At 40.9% G+C, this 22,105-nt stretch overlaps 2 protein-coding genes across 6 annotated transcripts in view; one reads left to right on the top strand and one right to left on the bottom strand.

Moving 5' to 3' along the window:
• Window positions 1-22,105, bottom strand: part of LOC6616441 (trichohyalin) — a 41,757-nt gene that overhangs the window by 9,590 nt on the left and 10,062 nt on the right. For 4 of the 5 annotated variants that reach the window (XM_002040766.2, XM_032718708.1, XM_032718707.1 and 1 more), the window contains one exon: window positions 3,513-3,561. The exons of the other annotated variant lie outside the window; for it this stretch is intronic. The gene's annotated coding sequence lies outside the window, so the exon portion shown is untranslated. The remainder of the gene's footprint in view (window positions 1-3,512; window positions 3,562-22,105) is intronic. 5 annotated transcript variants of the gene reach the window in all.
• LOC6616440 (transcription initiation factor TFIID subunit 8) lies at window positions 8,216-9,537 on the top strand. The gene is made up of 3 exons (XM_002040765.2): window positions 8,216-8,411; window positions 8,475-9,053; window positions 9,300-9,537. The coding sequence occupies exons 1-3, from the start codon at window positions 8,249-8,251 to the stop codon at window positions 9,431-9,433; spliced, it is 876 nt and encodes a 291-aa protein (XP_002040801.2). The 5' UTR covers window positions 8,216-8,248; the 3' UTR covers window positions 9,434-9,537.

Genomic DNA, 22,105 nt, shown 5'->3' with positions numbered 1-22,105 from the left:
AAAGGTGTGCGCACTTTTAGGGGTCCTACTCCAAAATTATATGACATAACTCAGCCGAGAGCTCTTGGGTCCCCCAATAAATAATCAGCCACGGCAATCGCTTCAAGTTCGTCTTTGACTTGCCGCACGTAACCGCAATTCCGATATTTTCCAACCGCTCAGATTTTATATGTATGCACATACATATGTGCATGTCGAATTAGAAGACAACGTCATCGACCAAATAAACTTGGAGATTTGCATTGGGCGCAGGCGCCAGCGGCTACGTCAGCATTTAAAACACGTACTCGACCGGCAATTGGAACTCAGGCAGTAGACTGAAGTGATGTCATGCCGCTCAAATTTATTTTACTTCACTCGACGGAGGGGTGTCCCAGCCTATCTGATACTATCAGATCGTACACTTGAAGAAAATAGGAGTCCTTGTTTTTTGGCACACAAAATCAATATAATGTGCATATACATTTCAAAAGAAAGTGGAGGAAAAGAATATGTACCGCCACTAAAAGTAATAAACTAATATTATTCATTAAAATATTGTTTTATTTGTTATAATATGAAAACAAGTGATTTTTCATTTCACATTACATAGAATTTTTTTATAAATTTCTATACTGCGAATTTTTAGTTTATTTTTCAGTGCATATATAATTCCAATTCAGCGATGATGTAAATTCTGCTAAGTCGATCATCGCTTTTAAGATCGTCTCTTCAATGATATGCCTTGTTTTGTGTGCCCACTCCATTGACATAAAAATGTCACTTGTAGTATTTTCGTTCTGCCTACAAATATTTTCTATTAATTGTTTTCAAGTTCAAATCCCCCGAAAGTGAACAAACGAAAAAATGCGGGCGGGCTAATATTTGTGGAAATTAAGGCTGGCAAAACAAACAAATATTGCGGAACTTTGCTTTCAGAGTTGTTTCTGCTGTATCTGGTTTGGGGTAAATTGTTTTGGCGATGTTATCCGAGCGTCCGGTCAGCAAGTTGACCATTTAGGTGCCCATTGTTGTCCGTGCCTCTTGTCTTCCTTCTACGCTCGCCCCAAACCCCCAAAACCACCTCATTTGCCTCGTGTAGCAGAAGCTGCAGAGTTTTCGCTTGTTTGCAGCACTTCGGCTGGGAGCCCACAAATTTGTCGACGCGTGTCGTGACACACACTTGACACTGCGTCCTACGCACTTCTCCTGGAATTGCTTCTCCTCCTTCATGGCTGTGTAATTGCCTTTAATGCAGGCACACTCAGAGAAAAATGTTGATTTTCCAAAATGTTCCCAAACGTTCCAACATCTGGAATATCTTCATCTTATAGCATAGCACTTAAGGTTCCATTACTGCTATTGTGTTATTAAACTTAATTCTTCGGATAATGTTACATTTTTTAAACAAGAGCATTATGCAAAATGTATTAAAATTCGAAATAATTTCTAGTGTTTTTTCTGTATGTGCCTGCCTTTCGTTATCGACGCACGCATTTCTGTGCCAAGTTAGTTTGCAGTTGCCTCCCGCTGGCCAAAATTCCAGCAGGACCTAGGTCCTAGTGCTGGTCTTGGTTTTGGTTCCAACTTGGTTTTGGTTATGTTTCTGCTCCTCTGGTCCTCGTGTCCTGCTTGTTCTTTCTGCTCTTTCTGTTCTTGGCGTTCGTGTCAACGATAAATCAAAAGTTTTATCTTGTTTGTTGGCCACCACCCACATCTCGCATCCACATGAGTTGCCTTGAAATCACTTTGAGGCTGAAAAATTGTTGCTTCGCTTTTGGTTTTTGTGCGTGTGCTGCAGAAATTTTGCGATTTCTCGCAGATTGGGGTAGGTGGACTGCATGGTGTTGCTGGGGCTAATCGCATTATGGAAAGTTAGTTTATGGCCTGGCTAATGCTGGGCCCATCACGTATACGCAGTGTTGACAATGGCTGGCCAAGTGGAAATTTTCCCGCCTATTTACTGAATTGTTGAAATTGCACAGGACATGGTTTCTTTTCACAAATCAGGCGGCAGGACATGCATGCAAAATGATTTCCGTTTGACTGTAATTTATAGGCAACCGGTCTGCTGCACTCGTTGCTCACCATTCAACTTCGCCAGTTACTCACCCACATTGAATCCCCAGAACTACCATAAAACACCCCCTAAAAGCCCCCGCCCATTTAACCATCATCCTTGGCATCCCGGCCAGCTGCTGCATCATCATATCCCATCCCATTCCATTCTGCGGATGCCTTTTGTTGACTTTACGGCTATGCAAAGTCTGGCATATTTATAGATTGAGTGGCAGCGTGGGCGGACAGTGGGCGTGGCATTAGCTTTTTTTTTTTACTAATGGCCCAGCAGATTATGATGCTCTCCACACCACTCGGCCAGCCGCTTTCGTCGTTTTTTAATCTATATTTAAATTTTTCCAGCACGAAATGTCAAGGCGAGCCATTTAGAATCGCCACAAAAATCACAAATCAAACTCGATATCTGAAAATCAAATTACGTTCTCATAGGCAGCGCAACGTATATGGTCAAAAGCAAAAAATATAAGTAAATACAGAAAACTTTGACACAGCAAATGGCATGCAAATTGATTCTGGTCGTAAAATAGAGGAATGAGTCTCTCTGCTGACTAAGCCAACTGGAGCTATACATAGGTGTGTTTTCAATCCACGGGAGGAACTGAATCATCTGCAATTTGACTCACTCCGGTTTTTCTACCAACTCAGTTGGTTTGCTAAGTATGTCTGTGGCTTTGAAACAAATTGTTCAAATATTGCCCAAGTATAAATATTGATCTTGTGGCATTAGGTAAATTGTGGCTCTAAGGCCACAGAAGTGCCATTGGAAATTATTACGTATGCGCCATGTGAGAGGGCATAAACTTTTCCATTTTGCACTCTTATTAATTTATATGCCACTCCATCGCCTTATCGCTAACTTTTTGTGGTAAATGCAGTTGCAACTCCCTTTTCCATAAAAAATGCACACGGCGATAGTGCCCAAAGGAATCAGCATAAATAAATGCTGCAAATGGGTCTCCGATCGAAGGCGATGTGTGGAAATAAATATAAATAAGTGTAAATGAAAACCGTCTACAAGAGGCAGAAAATGAAATCCAAAAGATGAAAACCAAAGTCGCCGCCTGGCATTGCGCAAAATGTGCGGTGAGTATTGACAAGAGGGCCACGAGGTGTAACCACATTGGAGTGGGCGGTTTTTGGTGGCACAAATTGCATTAGCCAAATGAACTGAAGAAATGGCATCCATATCGAGCTGGCAGCTGAAATATATGCTTGCATTTCCCCAGTGAAATTTATAATACAATTGCCTTGCACATTTGTAAGTGGGAATTCATTGAAGAAGTGAAATTGTGTTTGAGAAATAACTAAAGATGAAAGGAATGTTTATGAGAATTAAACCTAATCAGTTTAGTCTATGATTATATACTATATTAAGCATAAAGATGTCGCATTTAATTGGCAGATTTCCTTGTTTCTTTATCCAATTAAATACAAAGTTAATATAATATAATTACCTATTGGTTAAGACGTCCTCAAGTGTCCTTTGCAACCGAATCGGCGAATCTGCAATACAAAACACACCCACAATCAATAATTGCTCTCGATGCAAAAGGAAAATATGCAGATTACTTTCACGAGATTTCCTTTTCCGTAACATTGTCTCAATCGATGCACGAAATGCAAACCATTCGGAGCAAACATTTTGACATTTCGAGAGGCGAATAATAATCGAAAACTCCTCGAATGCAGTCCAAAAATAATAATAATTGCAATTTTATGGCGGATCACAGCCACTTGAAAATGTCAGGATTTCCCCATTTGCCCCACTATGTGCTATATATGTGCTATACCCATCCCTTTGATCTGGCAGATCTTTCATAATTTGAGCAACTGCATTCTGGGGCTTTGTTTGTTTATCTTCGTTGGCTTCGACGTTGTCTGTCAGCTGAAAATGTTTATTTTGTCGACATACGATACAGAAAGTTGTAAGAAACTTCTCCGCACACAGCCAAAATCCCCTTCGAAATTTCTACGTTTTAGCCAAAAATTCTGACGATGCTGGAGCTGAAGCTCTTCACAAATGTCGAACTGCGTAATTATGCTGAGAAGGTTTCTAGTTTTTAGCACATATTTTGCATTTTTGTGTGGCTTCTGGGGGAACGGATGAGCACAAAGTAGATGGGGAACCTGAAACTGCATAAATTTGCCGCCAGCTTTGAAAAGTTGATTTGAATTTAAATCGAATCGAAATCGGGTCAGACGCTTGCCTCGTTTCGGGAAAAGACAATTGAATTATTAAATGTGCCACGAGCTTCGCAGACCGCTTAATTCCCAATTTTGCACATGTAGCCTCACTAGAATTGATAATTTATTAAATTCCGTTCAGCATAATTCTCCTTTTGTTTCGCCAATAAATTTCAATTTGGTCAAACCAAAAATGAAAAACAGGCGTAGCCTCCAAATTGTATCAATTGAGAGTAATAAAGTCATTTCGATTGCTATCTTCGCGTTTCCTTTCATTTCAGATACAAAGATATACCAACCTGGCCTATGATTAGTTGGGCAGTGCCGAACATGAAAACACGAAAGTGAGTCTGCTGCAAAATTACTTTGTCAACTTCATTAAAGGCTAAATTGCAACATTGTCTGTTTGACTACCCCAATCTCTTCTATTCGATTTGCATAGCCCCACGTTTAGTAAAGTACAAGGAAACGTTGTCAGAGTTGGGTGAAAATGCTAACAACTTTTATTTGTGTAAAAGTTTTTCAACTGACAAATGTCGAAGTGCAAAGAAGTCAACTACAGAACTTGCAAAGTGCAAGTGGCCTAATAATATCCGAAGAACAAACAGTGACTAAAAATAGTTCTTGTTCGAGTGGTTTTTAAAAGCTTAAATCTGCCGAAGACAGATTATAAAATATAATTTTTTTTTAAGATTTTACTACTCCTCCATTAGCAAAACTACAACTAAGCCCGACAAAAAAATGATTTCCACAGCGTTGAACTTTTATGTACTTCTCGCAATAAGTACTTGAAAAATTCCAGAAACTCAACCAAGTGTAAAAACTTTGATGGGTTTCACAAAAATCAGTGAGAGGCTTGGGCAAATATGCTTATAACCTATTTTCAGTCATGTCAAAAACTGTTTTTTTAGGTTGATAAGATAAGAGGGCGATTTATCAAAATTTGCTCACTGATTTCGTCACTACTTGCACATGGCCCATTTGTAAGTACTTAAAGATTGGAGTTAACCGATGTCCCCATTCCCACTCCAAGTATCAAAAATGCAGGCTGAATGTGGCACCTGTTGGTCATCCAAACTCGTTTCCCCTTTGCGATACAATAACTTACAATAATTGTTATTGTTAGTGCTGTACTCATTATACAATTTAACACAACTTGACGGGTTGACGACGAACGCGCTTTGTGTCTTTGGTAAATTGGCTTCCGTGGACTGACTGCTGGCCATTGATCAAAATCAAATGTGGCCCAAACCGATCGCCATCTGGCTTTAATTACGCAATTTTGCATTGATTGTGCCATTAGCGATTTGTTTGGCCGGCAAAAAGTCGTGCGAATGCCTGCTTTTGATTGTCTTCGATCCAGGAGATTGTAAGGAGGCCTTAACTAAGTGGTCATTTTCAAAAAAGATAGCCAATCAGTGACAATTTGCATTCCTTTGGACATTTCTCTGTAAAATTAAGATAATTAAGATATCTTTAAAATGTTTTTCTTACAAAATAGTTGTATTTAGTTATTTGACTTTCTATTAAACTCTGAAAACTGTAATTGCAAAGGTCACTAGTTCAACTAGTTCCGTTAACCTCTAATCCCTTTATTTCGGGACGTGGCTCAACCTGTCGAAAAGTTCCCTCATTGGCCTGCCATAAAGATTATGCCCTCCGTCAAGTGATTGCTTTGAGGCAACAGTTCTCCGGAAGATCGTGCCACAAGCTCTATGAAATCCAGACAGTTCTCGCCAAGATGCATTTGGCCTGCGTGGGCCTAACGGTCCAGCAAAAGTGCATCTGCGATGAGGAACGAGGCGATGTATGGAGGAACCGGGTACCGATATCTCAATAGATTTATCTGCGCCTCGGAAACTGGAACAATTTGTGGTGCTTTGTACTCCAAACCAGCCGACGCGCCAATTTGCACCGGGCCTTTGGCCACAGACTTCCCTAGCAATCGCAATCGACTGCTCAATCAATTGGCTGCCAGTTTGTCCAACCGTCGTTCGTCTTTCTGTTTGCCGATTTGAGCTGTAAGCTTATCGAATTAATCGTTTGAATTAGCCCAAGACAGCTCAATTTGCGCCGACTGCACTTCCCCTGTGTGCATATATGTACTCGGATACAAATACTCCGCTGTTTGGATCTTGGCTGGTGGTGGCTAAATTGCAGCAATTATTTTGTTTGTCATCTGGGCAAACAACCTGCAAATCGCTCGTCGTCGGCATGTCGGGATGTGCTCCTCATTCTTGTTAATTAAGAATGAATTTATGCGACAATGGGCGCAACCGCAGTTGCGAGTGCATAAATTAAAAAGAAAATAAAAAATAGTGTCTAGAAAGCAGATTGCATTTAATCTTTGCAACAGAGAAAAAAATAGTTTTTAAATCATAAAGCACTAGTTGAAATCATAGCTATCATAGACTTTCTAAGGACGTTTCTCGTACAGTAAAAGCGTATACTAGACTACACTATATATTCGTTTCAAAATATGTACTATGTTGTGGGCATACACATATAATATATAGGATATGGGATTGATCAGAATTACTAGGCCAGATAATCAGACCATGTCGGACTGTCCGTATGTCCGTCCGTATGAACGTCGAGATCTCAGGAGCTATAAAAGCTCGAATTTTAAAAAGAGTAAAGCATGCTGATTCTTCTAACATAGACGCACAGGAAGCTTTAGGAAGATTTCCACGTCCAGTTTACTGTCATGCCCACAATTTTGAAACATGGCATTATTTTCGATTTTATTATTTGTCTTGCCAGTTTCTATCGGAATGCCGAAAATCTTTTGGCCACGCCCCACTCTAAAGGCAACAAACCACTTAAAACTGTCACGCGGCGAAATATATATGTGTATTCATTATTTTTCAGCTTATTAGTTAAACAACGAGTATCTAATGGCGTTTCCCTTGTTTTTTTTTACGAAAAAGCTACGTTTTTATAACGCAATTTGAAAACAATTTATCTATTTGAGTATTATTGTTTAATACTTGATACTTGATGGAATTTTCGGTTACGACTTGGAACTTTATTATCTTTTATCGTTTTATTTTATAATTGATAAACAACAAGTTTTCAATTGAGCAGAGATTTTTTTCTCTGTGCGCCGTAAACGGTAGCGCTTGGAGGCAAAAACATTAGATCCCAGATAGATACGGGCGAGTTCTTTGTACAAATGTCAGCCACGGAACGCCCACAATGCACGACCGCCAACATAATCCCCATCATCTACATCATCATGATGGGATCGTAAAAATAAAAAGTGGGGAAATGTGGTGGGGATATGATGGGGGAGGGACTCTGGACGGAGGTACAATTTGTTCAATTGCAACAGCCTCTTGGGCGTCGCAAACGCGAATCTGTCTGCATCTAAAGTAGTTTTTCCACTCTGACACAGTGACCTCGTGCTTGGATTTTTCCACATCCCCCCAGTTTTCCGTTCTCCATTCTCTTTTCGCGCCGTTTCTTGTTGTTGTTATTCGGCTTATGACTGATTATGGCTCACGTTATGGCTAGTCTATGACGGAGTCTGGAGAATTTGTCATCGGACAAACAATGGCTCCCACTTTGGTTTTCTCGGAACCCATTCATACGGCTGTAAATATTTGCATAACTCATTAGGAGAGATGCTCAAGATACGAGTCTCTATGTGCCGAGTCGTTTGCAGTAGGTCGCGATCGCAAAAGGCGAAAATATTATAATTAGTTTTAGGGGAGTGGTGCGGATAGGTCCCAATCGGTAGTTAGCTGCTGGTCTTTAGTGCTCAGCCTTTTGGAAAGATTGTGTAAACAGTTTAGGCTGTTATGCTATAAACTGTTATATGGAAATTTATATGCTAATTTTTGGAAATACATCAAAATAAATGAAAATGGATTCCTTGAAATATAATTAAAATATTACACGTTTGTTGTTTTAGATGTTTGATAAAAATGAGGTTGGCAATCCTGAACCAAATTAATCAAATGTCAAAAAGTTGTCGTCGATAAACTTTTCGCCCTGCCAGTCTATGACACTTCGTTTTTACAATCAGTCGAGTCAAGTGATTTGCCCAAAAATGAATACCCACGACGAGGTCTTGTCCACAGTGCTGGACAATTTGCTGGCATCCAAGAACTGTGAGGTGGTCGACGAAGTACTGCGTCAGTCGATGCTGGAACTTTTGCGTGGCAGTAAGTAGCTAGAAGAAAATTCATTCCATGTCAATGGTATTGTTAATCAACGCTTCCCTCGAGGATTCCGTGAGATTGCCAATCGGACCACCAATTGGTCCAATCACGCCGGTCGCTGTGCACCCAGCTACTTTGATCTGGAGCGCACCTTCATGCGGATGAACATCAGGGTGGGCGAGCTCAAGGCCATGTACGAGGGTCAACCGGATTCGTTGGCCTTGGTTGAGTGTAAAGCACCGGAGACACAAGACCAGGACTTCCACAGTGGGCCACCACCCATGCTGAGCTCCACAAAGGCCATGGTATTGGCCTCCACCACGTACATTCCGGACTATTTGCCACCATTTCCAGGGGCGCACACCTATAAGAATTCGCCCATTGAGAAGGTCACGGATCGCAGCTATGTGGCCATCAGGAATCGCCATGCCGAGAATGAGCTGAGCACCCAAAAGGCTTTAAATCAATACTACCTGAGGTGCAACCCCAATATATCGCTGTTCGAAGAAACCCAACGCGATGGAAGTGGCCACGTTTTGGATTTGGGTCTGACCAAGAAACTTCCTTATTCGGACGCCCTGATGCCGAGAAATGAGGTCTTTGATACGGACATCTATGCTCCCATCGAGGTGATAACCCATAAAGGTATTTAATTACTATACATATCTAGTAATATTGCTGCATAAAACGCTTTTACACAGCCATTATATGACATTTTACGTAAGACAGAGCAGACAAGTGACAAAAAAACCATCGAATTTAATAACCTAGGGAATCCACTGAGCAACCGAAGTGGAGCATTTAACACTTTTGATCGCTTTTGCCTGGCCGAGCTTATTTCATTACGCAGCCATCACTTTCACATAGTCATAACAACTTTGATCCCGACAGCCCTCGACTGCCGTTTCTTGGAGAAACCCAAGTTACACAGTTCACTACCATCCTCTGGAAATTTCGAAGACGAAGACGTGGAAATGGAGGAGCGCTGCAGTCCAGGCGGACTAGGGATTGAAAAACCGAATTAGGCTGCAGCTCAGGAAGTGGTGAAAAGCACACGAAATGTTTCCATTGCCAGACCAAGCTACTCCACGGAATAAAGTGTGAAAAAAAATTAATTTATTTCAATTACATTTCATTAAATACTGCCACACGTTGCGATGATGCTGCAGGAGTTCGAAGGAACAAGAGGTCCTGCGCCGGCTGTAGCAGCAGATGCTCCTCCTGCTGCTTCTGGCGAACGCCTGCGATTCCAAAGTATTAAATAACTTTGTAATTTAATTAACTTTGACGTCGGCATCGCATCGTCTGCTCTGCGCCGCCTAACTTTGATTAACGTTTGCAATTTTTCAACAACTTTCGACCGAACTTCTCGCCATCGAGCGGGCGACACTGCGTCCAAAGCGTCCGTAGCCAAAGGATTGTGACTGTGATTTCTTCGCCTGGCTGGGATTACAGGGGATTTGCCTCCTCCTCTTATCTTCCCCTGAAGGGTACTATTCTCAGTCGCTTGAAATTTTATCTGGTGATTGGAAGGGTTTAGAATCAGGGGAAGGGGGGTATATTGAATGCAATTAGAGATGCTGGGTGATGTTTGGATGGGGCGGAATCTCCCTGGATGACAAGCTAATAATTCCGGGCAACGAGCACAATCACTTGGAAAACTAATTACAGGGAAAGAGTCGTGGCAATAATCAATAAGTAGAGCCACTTCCTTTTATTTTTACATTCCTTTAGGTATAACCATTACAGAGTTATATGTCAACTGGTTGTTGGTAGTGAAGGTACTACCAGTTTTTCCATTACATTTATAGCCCTTAATAAGACTGCCAATAATCACGGAAAACGAAGTTTTTTATAACACGCTTAATATTTAATGACTGCTATTGCAATATACATTTTATATGTTTAAAATACCTGTTTTCTAATTATATATTCCATTGAGCGTTCTGCAAAAACGTTTGTGCGCCATTTGTTTTAGCCAGAAAAATTCAAGTCATAAGAGCTTTGCCAGTTAAATTGGGATTCTCAAAATGTATTCAATAAATAAGTCTAATGAGCTGGAAACATGAAGCACTTGCTCCACATTCCCGAGACGCTGGCCCTTTTCTGCCCATCATTTGCCTCATCATTTAGTCATCAGCTTCGGATTGGTCTCAACATTTTTCGCCGACGACGATGATGGTTTTATTTGGCACAGGCAACATCAGAATTTTACGCCCAATTTGACTTTTATATTGTGCCAGGGTCGGGGTGGGTCAGTTTTATTTTGGGGGGCCAGAGATCAGACAGCTGGCAAAGGCCGGTTGCTTGCAGCCCGCTTTTCACTTGCCAAATTTTCCGAGTTTTCCTGGCTGTTGTTACTGTGCCATTAAAATGCATAAACATAAACATGAGCAACAACGGTACACAAATTTGTGAAAGACCGATAAAAATAAAATTACATTTATGTGGGAAAACATGTCTGAAGGAAAGAAAGAGAAGCCATGTCGAGAAAGGCCAACAAAAATGTGCTGCTTTTTTTTTGTGGCCGTTCCCAATTGCGTTTGTCATTTTAACCCAGTTAACCCATGTTAGCCAATGTGCATTTATCTATGCATAAAAACCAGCAATGTGTTTGTTGTGATTTCCATTGGCCACAAAATTGCTTTGCCATCTTTGTTTATTTTGCGGTCTACAGATAAAATTCAATTCAACATGAAAACGAGAATGAAAATTATGGCTGCTTTGATTATTATTTTGCTATTCTATGTTTTCAGTTCTTTGTGAGGCCGCAGAAAAGATGATATTTTAGGATGATACATTTATTACTTGCCACTTGAAAAATGTATTGCTCTACATACAAAAATCAATTAGAAAACTTATTTATTTCTATTCTATTCTATTAGAAAGCAATATTTTATTATCATATTTTTAAAGCTGCCTTCATGAGTAAGACAAAGAATACACTATCACTATTTTTTTGGATCCCGAGTAAATTTCAACCATTTCTAACGAAATTTTCGAATTTGGTTTTTATTTTTCATAATAGCCCTTATTTTCGCTGTGCATGCATGCGGATAAACCTTTTTGACCTCAGGGCATATAGTTTCTGATTTAAATATGCTAGTTGATAAAAATGCGGCCGGGGCAAAAAGCGGATATCCTAACGAACGGAGAAGGTCGTGTGGCGATGGCAAAAAAGGCGAGTTCTGTCAAAAGTTCACATTTTCATTTCCGTTCGCGGGCTTTTCTCTGCGTGTGTGTAAGTGTGTGTAAGTTTCGATTCGTTTCGAGTGTGTGTGCGTGTGTGCGTGTGTGTGTTTCGACCATGTTATCTTGTTTACTTGTGCAGCCCCTCGACGCATAGGAGCCACAACAACAACAGGGCCAGCAACGACGACATAACAGCCATAACAACAAAAGCCAATTTTTCATAAATCTTTTTTCACAAGCGACTGTCGTTGAATTTTTACAGCTGCATTTAACCTTTTTCTCTTGGCATTCGCTTTAAATTTGATGCCCGTGTGTGCCATAAAAATGCTTCTTGCTCGCATATTGCTCATACGCCCCGCTGGCTGGGCGAAACCAAACAAATTGCTACCTCGTTATAATTATGATGTTTTTTTGCGCCTAAACAAGGGGGAGTTTCGTTGGGCTCTCTTAAGCAAATCAATTCAAGTTCAGGCTTCTTATTTATTTACGTGTTTTCCTGCCTTTATTTTCTTGGTTTTTCTTTCTCCTTTCAGCGCGGCGTGTGTGAAAATGTACTTTCCACTGCCTTTTGCTCGGTCTCACTTTCTTTTGCATTGCGGTTTCAGTCATTTCTTCGACTTGCCACGGCCTTATTTGATTTTTATTATCAAGCGGCTTAGGAAAAAAAACTTTTTTCCACGTGTTTTATTTTTGTGCCCTTGTTGGGCATCTTTTCTTCTCTTGCGACTTGTGTTATTTATGTTGTCTGCTTTTTGACACACATACTCCGGAAAATATGGAGTTGGGCTGAGGAAAAGCGAAGGAAATATGGCAAAAGTGCCAGTAAATCGCTCTTGGTTCGTGTTTAGCATGAGAATGAGCCCTTGCCTCGTTTGGGAATTACAAATTTTGCGGCCCAAAGCCACTGCAGAACCTCATCCACTGTCAGGGACCTTCCCGAAAACTTTAACTTGGAATATTTATATGATGGGTGGCGAAAAAAAAGAACTCATATTCAGCGATGACTTCCAAAAGAAACTGTCGGGATTTGGCCACTTACTTATTACAAAAATTTGGTTCATTTGTAAAAAAGTTGATAAAGGTGGGAATTCTCTGTAACACATATTTATTTTAAGGGTTTAAGCAGACATCATTTATGTTACATTTTTTTTTGAAGCAAATTACAATGTTATTAGATAAAAGTGGCCTATAAAAATGTGACCAAAAGGCCCAAAAACTAAAAAAAAGTAATAATTTGAAAAGCCAGCATTCTTATCATTCCTACCAATTTTTATCAAATGACTTTTCTCCGAAATAGTTTGCGTTTGCCAAACAGCAGCCGAAATAGAAGATCTGTGTGGACCGAAGCCACATCCCTTTTGGCCCATTTGTACGTGTTGTTAGCACGTTCTGTTGCTTTATGGCCGCTTTATTATGTAGCCAGGCCACTAGGGAAGCTCACTTCCTTTTCTGGCCAGCTCTTCCCCCCTTCCCAACTTTTCCGACTTTCCCGCTTTTGTGCGTGTGTGCTACGCGTGTGTTACTCGATATTATGGCGGCTATATAAAGACAAGTGTATACGCGATTATATTTTTAGCATCGCTCTACGTGCGTAACGTGTTAAAAATAAAGCGAATTGCGTATACGCCATGCCTACTCTTCTATTTCGAAATGTGCTGCAGCCACGCCCCCGTTTCGGCTTAATTAAATTGATTGAATTTGATTGCGCCAGTGCCAACTTGCCAAAGAGGATGCAATTACATCTTCCTCTGCCTGGTTCACCTGTCGATTTCGCCTCTCTGACAACACGCAATTATGCAAATTTTAGTTGGCCCTCGCTCACGGCGCTCTTGGCGCAAAAGGCAGCAATTTCGGCGAAAATGCATTTCGAATTGAATTAATATACCTTGTCTGCTGGAAAGGAAAAGCAGAAGAGCCCCTGCCGCCCCGCTCGCCCAGTCATTGGCAAATGAAAATGTTTTGCGAATACCTAATGTGTTTATAATGCCAGAAACGTGCCAGCGTGCAGATATTTTAGCATGTCAAAGTAGCGAATGCAAGTCTCCTACAGAGATATATCTTCTTGGCCCGACTTCCGTCAGGAGCCTGTCTCATTAGCCTGTCTTTATGCTGTTTATGCATTCTAAGCAGTTTCACCCAGCCACAAACCGAAAGATATGTACTCCGATGTCTGGCACTCCGTGGCAATGAAAGCAAGTTCATTTGCCAGGCAAAAAGTGGCTGGAAATCATTTCATAATCACAACAGAGTTGGCTCAAAAGCTCGCGGCAAGCTGTCTGGAACAATGTCGGAGCAGCCGAACAATGGCAGTGCGGTACTATGGAACCAAACAAAGTGTATAATGGGTATAATGGCCAAGCAGCCTTGAATGGGGCATGCAACAAACGGCAAGGGCAGAAGGCGCAGGCGCAGCTTTTCGCGCATCTCGGATTTCCCGCTCGAGGGTCACCCAAGTGCTCCACTTCAGGTGGCAAGCTGAATTTCCGCAATCTGCCAAATCGGTTTCTTATTGTGTCAGGAGCAGAAAGACAGCCTGCCCCTTCCACAAATTACTTCAAAAGATTTATGGCGGTAAGTAGTAGGAGCAGGTATCAGAGGCGATGTTTGAAATTATTTGAAAGGGGTTTCGGAAAACGTCATTTTTCATTTCAGATTAATGTAACTTGAAACCTTTAAAGCTTGCAAGGTTGTAGCCAGTTTTAAGTCTACAACAATTAGCTGTAACAATTATAAATAATGTGAATGTAGAATAATTCCTATTATAAAATCTCAGGGAATTTGGCTGTTTTGGGACCCCCTGAGTTGGCCCCTGCGATCTGGGTCTTTAATGGCTCGATGCTATCTTAAATGTTTATCGCAGACGATGCTCCGCTGGCTCCATGCTCCCGTCTCTTTCTGCCGCCTTCGGCCCTCTCGCTCCCTCTCTAATCAATTTGAAATGGTTTCGTGGAGTTCGTGGCGGTCGGATTTAGTGCGGCTCTTATCAGCATTTGGCAATCTTTCTTTGAAATATTTTCCATATGGCTGCCGCTTTATCTTGTCAAGACTAGGCCCGCCAAGCAACCACAATAACCAGAATACAAAACAACATCAACTGGGAGGCCTGTCATCGGCATGAAAATAATGCCAGCAACAGGTCATAAATTTGAATCATTTGAAAATATCCGCAAACACATCCATTGAACGGACAGTTTCCAAGTGGAAAATGCATTTCGGGTCAGCACAAACTTTCATTTCTAAAATGGAGAAAGGTTGGGGAAACTCTGGGGACGGAGGATTAGTTGATGCAATCGATTCACGAGACGCTGGAATGACTGCCAAGTGCATTCTGTATTCTTCCCATCATTTTAAAAGTTGGAGAAAATCAAAGCACCAATCTTGATATTTTTGTGTGGCAACAAATCAAAAGTATTAAAAGCTTGAACGAAAAAATTAGGTATTTAAATAAATACATACTATGTATATTTTCAGTCCCGTTGTTAAAACATTTAATTGACTTCTAAATATAAAAACCAGTGTTTTCCGTAAAGTTGGTTAAAAATTTAAAATATTTTAATGTTGTTGGTATAAAAATAGAGACAGACTAAATTAGAAAGTGCAATGTACAGCATCATTTTTTGCTAAAAGGGGAAAACTTTGGATGTATTGCATTCAACTTATTTTATTGTTACTCTCAAAGCAATTCCCCAAGTCTCCCAGACAGTTGACTAGTTGAGCCAGCACCTCTCAATGAAGCACTAACCTCCGCCACCTCCAGCCACCCCCACCCACTATCACCCACTTCCACCCATTTGTTGCGCCAACCAAAAACCACCGTTCAACTGCTTGCCACACGTGGGATGGCACGTTTACGTGCATTCCATTTGCATTCAATTTGCGGTGCACTCCAAGGGGACTTTTACCGTTGGCGCTCGGCGGTGAACAGATGAACATGATCCACCCCAAATACCCCCGAAAACCACCCACCCAACCACTTAACCACCCGTTTTGCCATTGGAACGCCCCATGACCTTTGGCCGTTGCTATTTTCGAGTCGATTTTGTTGGCCTGAACTTGAAAATGTATTTTCAGACACTTTTCCCCACAGCCGCTCCATTTGTTCCGGGGAATGGATTTTGTTCTCGAATATTATTTATTTATACGCCCTGTGGTACATCTTTGCTGGATGTCACGGCATCTGTCCCTGAATTGGATATATATTTATGGCTCGCCTAATTGCGCTCGACCTTTTGTTGTGGTCGGTATTTGTGCATTTCCCATTTGCGCCGAGTGTTTAAATAAATGGAAAATGCATTTTTTATACGCAGATTAATTGAATCACTTTCGAGTTGGCTTATTTAATTCGGTTAATGCATTAAAATTGCATTGAGCCTGTTGATTGCACAAAGTAAACGTCGAATGCCATCAATTTTGCAAATTAAACGCAACCAAATCCAATTGTTCTTCAAAGTATTAAAGACCTCCACACACGATTGGCCAACAAAAATGAAAACTACCATACGTGTACTCTTAAATAAATGGAAATGTTCTTTTTCGATCACCCTGTCTATGTCATCCGGGAAAAAACATCAATCATGTTGGCCAATTCACAGGCATCAGAATTCAGATCCTCGCACATGCAGTTGACATATTTTCGAACTTATTTGACAGCTGCTGGAATTCTTGTGACAACTTATCCACTTTAATCTCAGGTGTCGTATAATTTTGAATAAATGTGGAAAGCAAAAAGTTGTACTTGAAAAATAATGGCCATGGTCTGCAGAGGAGCTAAATGTTCAATTCGGGCTTTTGTATTTCTTGACGTAGTTTATGTTTCTGCATTTCAGCAAACCGCTTAATCATCAATTATTCAGTCAATATAATGTATCAATGCTCGGCAATAAAACCAAAAATACAATTTCTCGGAAAAAGTACAACGGCGAAATAAAATCAAAGCATAAACACGAGAAAGCTACCATTAAATCAAAAAACTTTTGATGTGAATAAATTAAAAGTAAGCAAGAGAAACTGTGACATAAACGAAGGCCTAATGGATGACAGTTTGCATAAATTTTGAATAATCCCCGGCATTCTTGGAGACGCCAGCTAAATAGCCTCGAAAACAGCCGAAAGTATCTGAAGAAACAATTAATTTTCAATTAGGTTCGAGGGAAGCCTTTCGCAACAAGTGTTTGCTTTGCCCTTCTATCTCTTTTAAATATTTTTAAATGGAAAACGTCTGACTCTCGAATTGCGTTTGGTATGACTAATTTACATCTAAAAATACAGAGGAAAGTTGCCAAGAAAATTGGCACGCTTCTCGTTTCTCACAAAGAGCAGAAAACAAATACAAAACTGAGGAAAACTACAGCGGAAAATAAAAGTGTGAACCAATTAGCCCACTAAATTATGTCGAAAAGCCTTAAGGCTTATCTGAAAACTGTATTTATAGTGGCTAGAATGTTTGCGGTTGGTAGTGCCAAAAAAGAAAGAATTTAAATTAATGCACACTGTATGTATCTAATTATTTGGCGCTTTAATGTTTTCTTGAAACGAGTGAAATTTGAAAACATAAACTGAAAATAGAAACTGACGAAATGGGAAAAGAAATAGATTAAAGCATATACGTATCATGCCACTTTTGAGTTACTCATCTATAATAAAAATGAATATATTTCTAAATTTATTCATCTTGTCTCTGTGTCAGCAGAAACATTAGTGCACATCACTTTGTTGTCAGTCTTTAAGTGTTTTTTGGTTTTTAATGATCGCCAAGAAATTTCGGGAGTATATACCTAAGATTAGAATCATTCGAATGCCTTCGCCACGAGCTTTAATCATAAATGTTAGAAATTATTCACGGCCAGCCGGCGCAAGTACTCTGCACATTTCGCTAAGTAAAGTTTTATATGTGTGAGTGTGAGTTTTATATGTTTCGGGGTTGCGAATATACCCATGAATACATACACCCGTAAATAAGAGAAGTTTTGCGGCTGGCCTTTGGCTGATTTTATGATCATCCAGCTACCCAGCGACTGACATGCGAACTTCCGTTTTCTCGGGGCAGGAAATGCAAATAAACAAAGACGAGTCAGAAGTCCAGAAAAGAACTGAACTGCTCCCTCGCTGATGTGGGGGAATTGATTTTTATGAGCCGTAAGTTCGGGATATTTATGCAACAGCCTTGCAAGAAACACTCTGGATTTGTTTATGGCAAAACCTCACACTTCTGGACCATGAGAAGTTTTGCGGCATCTTTAATGGAACATTAGCATTGCAAACGGGGGCAGGAAAAAATGCACGAAAAAATAAAATTATAACTTAAGCAGCCGCCAGTTGATTATGCCTGGTGGCCAAAGGCAGCCCAAAAGGGCGTGGCACGTCACTTCATCGCTTTTTGTGCGACTTATTCCACTTCCCCTTGGATTCTGTACTCCGGATCCCCTTTTTTGTGCCGCCTTTTCGGGGTTTTTATTTAAATGCGCGAGCATTAACAGCTCAAGAGTTTTGGCTTTTATTATTACTCATTTGCACAGCCGTCTGTTGTCCTGTGAAAAAAGTTGGCAAAAAGCGAGTCGAGTGCGGTAACGACATTATGTTTATTCCACTCACAATGAGCGATGGCACTTTGGCCAACCGGAAATGCCTGGAGTGGCGAAACGTATGAAATTTCCTTTCTGAGATTAAATAACTTGGACATGTTGGGATTTAAGGGATTTTGGTAAAAGTTTCTAGGATTACACACTTTGGACTTCGTAGAACCAAAATGAACTGCATTCAAAATTATTTTGTATTCTAGCCTGGGATACATTTTAACTATCTCGATACAAATATAATTTATAACCAAGCGCTCCTGGAAAGTGAAAGTCTTTTAAATTATTTCCACAATTTTATAAACTATTTTCAAAACCCACTTTGCTTAAAGGGTATCTTTGGCGATATGTATATTTTTCGCCATTTTCTTTTTTCCCAAAGTCTGCCGCTCTTTTGGGCGTAAAAGTTCATGAAAATTCAATAAGTTTTTCCTTAAATGAAGTCGGTCTTTGCCTTTTTTATGCACCTTTTTTTTCTTGGTACTTTTCAGGCGGATGCCTACGCTTTGCGTTAACCGTTTTTGCCTATTTTCTCGGCCGTTTCATAAGTTTTAATTAGCCGCATTTTATGCAAACGAATTTAAGTCAACAAAAGAGTGCTGAAAGTGGGACCCTCGCGATAAGGCGATCTCAAAAGATCTGCGGGCGAGAACATGGAAAATGTGTTTTGGTGGTGCAACTTCGAGTTGTGCGAGTGCGAGAAAATCAATTAGCCTTTGGCTGAGTGTCCTCCACTTTTCACTCTTTCCTAATCGAAATGTAGGAGATGGGGGTGGCAGGTGGATGGAGGGCGTGGCAGGTGACTGAAGGTGGAGGACGAGGAAGTAGCTCTCATATCTGCAGCGCACTGCGCTGTTTCCGTTGCTCTTCGCCGCTCGTTTCCGTTTCCTGCCTGCATTGCAGTTCCCCTTCCCCCGCACTCATCCATCCCTGATGACTTTTGTCCTTGTTCGCCTTCGGGCAAATATTGAAACAACTGATTAGTTTGAGTGAGCTCAACTACTCAGCATGCATGTGCGGGGTATTCAGACAGTTCACTGCAAAAATAAGGGGCATCCTAAATCGAGAAGTTCGATAATAATTCCTAGAATACATTTTTGAAACTAAAAGGATGGCTTTGGTATCAATATATATATATTAGGTCCTGTTACGTGTTATTCATTTATAAAATGTATAAGGTCCGCCCGATTATTTTCTTTCAGTGCACTGCCATGTGCGTTCGGGTGTCAGCCTGTGGCAAATCCGTATTGAAAAGGATCAATTTGTTTATAATTATATGGCTATATATTGGGCGGAATTGAAATTGTGAAATATTCATTGATGCAAGCGAGCTGGCAGTTGGCCTAAAAATCGATCCCTGCAAAATGCATGTATGTTTACCGAATTTTGTCTCGAAACATGAATATGTGTTCGAGTTTCTTGCTGGATTGCCCAGAAGTATGCATCGGAAAATTGCATTTTCTGTTTCTTTGTAATTATATTTGCCATGGAAATGCTGTGTGTCTCGGTTATTCCAACTCCGGAGTACTTCCGCATCCAATCCCTGGAGTTCGGGTCGGTCTCCCAAAACCAGCCCTTTAGACAAACTTAAATGTCATTTGAGTTGCAGACTTTTCCTAATGGAATCACAATTTCCCAGCCACCCACACACATACGCACACGAAAAGTTGGCAAGAAAATGTGTGTTGTCTTATTTAACTGCAAAGTTGAGCGCAAATAAGCCGATCTGCTCGGTGGGCGGTGGGCGGTGGGCTGTTGCGTTGGTGTGTGGGTGAGTGGGCGTGGCAGAACAACGTCGCACAAATTGGACTTAATCAAATTGCCAAAATGTTGACAGCCGAAGGAACGAAAAGAATAAGAAATATTTAGCGCACTTCGCTTTTGTTTTGGTGAAAGTCTTGATGAGGAAAGGTTATAGGAACGGACCACTTAAACATTGCCTCTCTTGCAAAAAGAAGCTTTAAAATTGATTTCAGGGATAATTATTTATGAATAAATGCGGTTCAATTGATTTACTGCACATATATTGTGCCCACTTTTTTGTGTGTATATTTAATTGTGCTCCTCTCACTTCCTTCAGAGAACTAAATTAATTACATGCTTGTTGATTAGCTGACCAATGGGCCATCTTGGCTCGAAGTTGGCCACATAAATACGGGGCTACAGGCTACTTGACTGGGGGAAATCCTTTGGCAATACCATTTAACTGCAATTTATTGTTTCGAGAGGCTTTTGTGCCAAAGCAAGCTGACCTACAAATTATGCAGTCTGCGAAAGTTGTGCAAGAACTTTGCCATTCAGCTAATTGAGTTGTGCTGCAGGTGGAACACTGCGAACAACAATGAAAGTTAATTAAGTGGCTAAGCCAGGGAAAACATCTTCATTATGCCCGGCTATTTGAATAAACGCTAAAAATTTCGAGTGACCCAATTAACAAGAGGAGGCAGCAACGAAAACAGCAGCAGCAAGTGAAATCGCATTAAGCGTTTAATTACAGTGTCCTGGCAACAATGGTGTCCTTACCCACTGCCTCTCCACCTGTCTCTGTCTAATTGTGCGGCGCTGTCTCTTTCTCATCCTGGGTGCCACTTCCGCTGCTAACAAGCGTATCCTTTCCGGCCAGTGGCGCCGCTCAGTCTGCAAGGATTTCAGCAATTTGCTCTTGGTCCTTCCTCACGTTCTTTCTGGCCATTTCTAAAAACGTTCTTTTTGTTTTCCTTTCCCGCCAGCCTCTACATTTTTGCCGATTGTTAGCCATGGAGAGGTCTTTGTTGCCACTGTTGTTTGTATTCATCGGCGAATAGCCGTGTTTTTGTATATTGAGTGGCACTCCATTGTTGACCTGCTGGGGCAACCAGTGCCACCCACATATGTACGCAGTGCACCACTCAATTGGGCCAATTCTACGCATTCAGGTGACCCCTTTTCGATGGAGCCACCAAACACAACAGGGTGTCAGTTAATTTTCGCATAATTGACTTGGTTGTTGATCGTTTCTATTCACAATACATTCAAGGCCACAAACAGAAAGTAGATTAATGGCGATTATCATGGAAAGTAGTTCATTGTAAGGGATAAAGATCTTATATGCTTTGTTGGTTATACAGTCATATGTGTATCTTTCTTTCTGTATCTTTTCTCCACAGAACATCATATTGAATCACCCTACTCCACATGGACATACGAGTATGAATGGAAAAGGGTGAAACGAAATGGGTATTTGCAGTGAAAACTCGCATAGCGAGATGATCTGAATTGAAAGTGCGTAGTTGTTCCGGCGGTGATAACTGAAGGCACGGTTGTGGCAAACAAGTGAAGGGGAATCTAAAGTCCCAACTGGGTATGGATTTAATGGGGAATTGAACAATTGCAGACATGCTTTCGCCCCTGGGGGAGAATGAGCGACAACTCCGGGACAACTCCGCACCGAAATCTGCATTGGAAATGACCCCAAAGTGTCTGATTAGCCATCGACATCGACATGTGGCTCGTGTCCGTCGCTTTGCACTTCGATAAACAAGCAAAGCGAGCCAAATTGATGCGCCTAATTGGCTTGGATCGAAACCATTGCCAGCGGCAATTGCATTTATGTATCGCCGTATCGCGTTATATAGCTATATGTCTGTGGATTCGCACATAATTATATGCGTGGGCTGGCGCAAGCAAACACAACAACTTCATTAATGGGTGAAACAACAACGTCCCCGTTTTGCCGGCTGATTGACTGATTATGGTCAAGTGGTTGACTGCATAGTGTTTGCGGCCCCTCGCCTAAATATTTATTAATTATCGAGCTCGTTGCAAGTAAATTTATCATGCGCACGCCGTCGTTAAATTGGGAATATTTTATGCTCGGTGTTAATTTTTATTTCGCGTTTTTCGCCTCTCGCTGTTGCGATTTTTATTTTTATTACCGCTTTGCGATCGCATTTT

The sequence above is a fragment of the Drosophila sechellia genome, chromosome 3L (genome assembly GCF_004382195.2).
Source record: "Drosophila sechellia strain sech25 chromosome 3L, ASM438219v1, whole genome shotgun sequence".
Lineage (NCBI taxonomy): Eukaryota > Metazoa > Arthropoda > Insecta > Diptera > Drosophilidae > Drosophila > Drosophila sechellia.
Note: the sequence above shows the minus strand (reverse complement) of the source record. Positions and strands in the feature narration are given on the sequence as shown.